A 4,721-nucleotide genomic window follows, 5' to 3' on the forward strand; every position below is an offset into this window, starting at 1 on the left:
ACTTACAGTAAAGTCATGACTGGATCAGTCTACCTCCTCACCCCACATATTATCTACAGGTCAGGAGAAACACACAGGTCCATCTACCTCTGTATCCTGTGTGTGTGTGTGCGTGTGTGTGTGTGTGTGTGTGAGTCACTAAACTCCAGAAACATCCACAGAACAGCCGAGTCACTTCTTTGACTAGCTTCATTGCACCACCTAGTGGGCATAGTTAGAACTACAGTTAGAACTACAGAGACAGACACGCTGTATGAGGAGAGCAGAGTTAATGAGACTGACTAGCAGGTGGGTCACAACTTTATCTTTGGAAAAGACGCGAGAAAAAAATATGGTAAAATGTAACATTTTATTAATCTTTAACCTATTTGTTATTACTTATCTGCTTTGTTTACATTCAGAAAGTTTAAACATTATTTAGATATCTTTTGGAAGATTGAAAGTAAGATTTATTTTTATTTGATAATCTGTGCTCCTCTATTACAACTTGATATTATATGTACGATTCTGCTAAATAACATACACCTCCTCCAAACCCCACCACTTCAGACAACAGATAAAAATCATGGAAAATAGAAAACTCAAACCCGGAAACTGAGTCTGGCCTTGGGATATGAATCTGGTGGGAAATGATCATTTCTGCTTCTGTTCACAATAATACAGTATGTACATAAAAAAAGAGCTTCTCAGCATATCAATTCTCTCAGACCAACGACGGTGAGGTCAGATGGCTCAGCAGAGGTCAGAGGACAGGGGTTAAAGGTCACTCAGACATCATGGTTGTGGTGTTACCCGTCACTGCTAGGCTATAGTTCCCCCACAAACACAAATCTGAGCCAGGTCTCCTGGTCCTCCCTCTGAGCCACATATGTCTTTGGGATGGTATTGTACATCTTTGGTCTTCACTACCATAGATTAGTATCTGCAATGAACACACTCACTGTCACTTACAGGAACATACTGTAACACCAAATTACTTTACTGTTTATGTTCATTGTTGATTTTAGTGTGTATATGTGTATTATATGCGTGAGAGTATGCAAATGCAGATGTGAGTGTATGTGTGTGAGAGTTTCCCCACCTGTAGTAGTTAGGTTTAAAGGGTCCGGTCTTGCTGAGGCCCAGGTATTTTCCCTGCTCATCAGTCAGCTCTGTGAGGTGGGCATCAAACGTTGGCAGGTGGAGACTGGCCACAAACTCATCTGAAAACACACACACACACACACACACACACCCACACAGTCACAGTACACCCTGTCAAAACCCATGTAACAAAGCAGTAGGCAGGTGAGGTGCTGTGTCTTACCCATCTTTTTGGGCAGAAGGTAGACGTCTGGTTTGTATCGTCCCTCTGGGGCATTGTAAAGCTCTATCAGAGCCAGCGCCTGAGTGCGTTACATTACGTTATACAAATAGTATACATAGAAACAATTTAAATTACAAAAGAGACTGTGGATACAAAGGCCTGTCCCTTTTCATAACGCATACATGTAGCACTCCACAAAACAGCAGTACAGCTTGTGTGTTTGCTGCGACCATGAGTTCCCCTGCTGTGTGAGACAGACAGACCTGTGTGGTGGCGGTGATGGAGAGGACGAAGGTGGGCACCGTGGAGCAGCTCAGATTCAACAGACGACCCTGAGAAAACACACACATACCAGTGATCACACACCTGACACACACTCAGGCAACAAGCATACACACACACAGACACTCACTTCAGCCAGTAAGATTATTCTCTTGTCATCGGGCCAGATGACATGGTCCACCTGTGATCTCACTTTCTCCCAGGTCAACTCTGGGGTCCGCAGACTCACCTTACAGAGGAAAAACACAGTCTATCAACCTCAAACACACACAGACATAAATGCAGACACATACATATGTAGGATGTTAATTTGAGCCAGTTTTCTACAGAAGGAAAAGTATCCTGCAGCAACAGGAAATGTGAATTATTAGATGGATTATAATTCATTTACATTTTTGTAGGGGTTGATACATTTTCCTTAGGGGCAAATGAAGTCTGATATTTACAAAGTTTAGAAGCCTTTTTTTCCTTGAATAATGCTGTGCAGGAAAATCCTCAGCAACAAGAGTGATCAAATTAAGATCCTACATCTACACACACACACACACACACACACACCTCACCACGTCTATCTCAGTGTTGGAGTGTCCCATGTTACAGACGATGCAGCCGTTCTTCATCCTGTCCAGGTACTCTCTTGCTACCACATTCTTGTTGCCTGAAGACAAACACTGAGGCTTTCATAGTCTGTCATAAACTGTCATAGCCTGTTATAACCTAACATAGCCTATCATAATGTAGCTAGCCTTCATTGTAAATAAGAATTAGTTCTTATTGACATGCCTGGTAAAATAAAGGTAAGAAAAAAAAACTATCATAGCTGGTTTATTCTAAGTTATTATATAGGGGTTAGGATTAGGGTTGGAGATGGCGTTAGGGCTAGTTTCTGAACCCTAACCCTAACCCCAACCCTAACCCTAACCATAACCCTAACCCTAACCATAACCCTAACCCTAACCATAGCTTCATGTGCACATTCAGTTCTACCCTAACACCAACCCCAACCCCAACCCCAACCCTAACCCCAACCCTAACCCCAACCCCAACCCCAACACTAACCCTAACCCTAACCATAGCTTCATGTCCACATTCAGTTCTACCCTAACACCAACCCCAACCCCAACCCTAACCATAACCCCAACCCTAACCCTAACCCTGACCATAGCTTCATGTGCACATTCAGTTCTACCCCAACCCCAACCCTAACCCCAACCCTAACCCCAACACCAACCCTAACCATAACCATAACCCTACCTACCATAGCTCCATGTCCACATTCAGTTCTACCCTAACACCAACCCCAACCCTAACCCCAACCCCAACCCCAACCCCAACCCTAACCCCAACCCTAACCCTAGTTTCATGTCCACATTCAGGTTCTACCCTAACACCAACCCCAACCCTAACCCCAACCCCAACCCCAACCATAACCCTAACCATAGCTTCATGTCCACATTCAGGTTCTACCCTAACACCAACCCCAACCCTAACCCCAAACCTAACCCCAACCCCAACCCCAACCCTAACCCCAACCCTAACCATAGCTTCATGTCCACATTCAGGTTCTACCCTAACACCAACCCCAACCCTAACCCCAAACCTAACCCCAACCCCAACCCCAACCCTAACCCTAACCCTAACCCTAACCATAGCTTCATGTCCACATTCAGTTCTACCCTAACCGGAGCCTCAACCCTAATCCTAACCCCTACAGCCTGATTTATACCCTACGTAGGCATGGAAGAACTACAAGTAGCTATGCAAAACCGCATTGCAATGCAGTCAATTCATAACTCGCAGAATCACCATTTTGCTTAGCATTGTTGCATTGCGTACATAAGGTATAAGGCTAAACCCTGAACCCAGTTTAGAACCCTTTTATCACATTTTAAGTTCTTCTTTTATTTTTCACTTTCCTCTTTGAACCAGTAAAGTTCTGGCTCTCCCTTTGACCCGTTCCGGGAAGCTCCGGCTCAATTTAACCACTCCTACTGGAGAGTATACACTTATAGGTATTTTTTTGGCATTAAAAGGACTGTAACGTAATTCTATAGCTAACTCTTCAGAGCTGTAGTGTGTGTGAGAGTAAAGGCTTTCCCAGCCTACGGTCTCTTTACTGGACCATTCACATGACCTCTGTGGGTGATGACATCATGTCTTACCTGTGCAGGTAATGACCAGGTCCACCTGTCTGATGACCTCATTGAGCTTGACCAGTCTGAAGCCATCCATGCTGGGGCAGGGAGAGGAGACATATACACAAATAGTTCAAGACCTGCTTCTGCCACCTACATGTCTTACTCCAATTTCCACACACACACACACACACACACACACACACACACACGTCATACCAGGCCTGCAGGGCACATATGGGGTCCACCTCTGTGACGTACACTACTGAGCCCATGGCCTTCAGAGCGGCAGAGCAACCTTTACCAACCTGGCCAGAGGGAGAGAGGGTAGGGGAAAACATACGTACACACAGATGGAATAAATACATAGAGAGAACACCTTACACCTTGGTGTTTAATAGGTGCTAATAAAATACTGACCTCTCCATAGCCACACACCACCACCTGCTTTCCCCCGAACATCACATCTGTAGAGCGTTTCAACCTGGGGGAGGGATGGGAGGCCAAAGGTTACACACTCAAAAGTTCAAAGGTCACACACACAAACACGCATGTTGATTCTGTGCCTGTGTGTTTTCATATACGTACCCATCCAGTATGGACTCCCTGCAGCAGTAGAGGTTGTCAAACTTCTGTTTAGTAATGGAGTCATTGACGTTTATAGCAGGGATACACAGTCTCCCTGCCTTGGACAGCTGGTACAGCCTTCGGAAGAAGGGGAACACTGCTACCTTAGCACTACACATAGGCTGTGTCCCAAATGTCCCCTTTTACCTATGTAGCGCACTACTTTTGACCAGGGCCCTTAAGGGAATATTGTGTAAATTGGGATACAGACAAAGTATACCAGTCTAATGATGTCACAAGTGCTTTTTTCATTCAATTTATATTGCCACATGCTTTAATGAGCTGTCCTTATTCACACAGGTGACTCACATGAGTCACACAAGTTGTAATGACTAAGGCAAACAATAGGCTTATCATACCTGAAATATCCA

The 4,721-nt window shown here is 44.6% G+C and overlaps 1 protein-coding gene across 2 annotated transcripts in view; it reads right to left on the minus strand.

The window, feature by feature from the left end:
• Nucleotides 1-330: 330 nt before the first annotated feature.
• The window catches only part of LOC106561320 (putative adenosylhomocysteinase 3), an 8,607-nt gene continuing 4,216 nt past the window's right edge, over nt 331-4,721 (minus strand). Inside the window, exons 8-17 of one of the 2 annotated variants that reach the window (XM_045688275.1) lie at nt 4,312-4,428; nt 4,144-4,207; nt 3,943-4,031; nt 3,751-3,821; nt 2,152-2,246; nt 1,719-1,817; nt 1,570-1,638; nt 1,307-1,385; nt 1,082-1,202; nt 331-922 (exon numbers count right to left, since the gene is read on the minus strand). In XM_045688275.1, the coding sequence (XP_045544231.1) occupies nt 916-922; nt 1,082-1,202; nt 1,307-1,385; nt 1,570-1,638; nt 1,719-1,817; nt 2,152-2,246; nt 3,751-3,821; nt 3,943-4,031; nt 4,144-4,207; nt 4,312-4,428 (811 nt within the window). In that variant the 3' untranslated portion in view covers nt 331-915. The remainder of the gene's footprint in view (nt 923-1,081; nt 1,203-1,306; nt 1,386-1,569; nt 1,639-1,718; nt 1,818-2,151; nt 2,247-3,750; nt 3,822-3,942; nt 4,032-4,143; nt 4,208-4,311; nt 4,429-4,721) is intronic. The other variant, XR_006757046.1, reaches the window with a different exon arrangement.

The sequence above is a fragment of the Salmo salar genome, chromosome ssa10, assembly GCF_905237065.1.
Source record: "Salmo salar chromosome ssa10, Ssal_v3.1, whole genome shotgun sequence".
Classification (NCBI taxonomy): domain Eukaryota; kingdom Metazoa; phylum Chordata; class Actinopteri; order Salmoniformes; family Salmonidae; genus Salmo; species Salmo salar.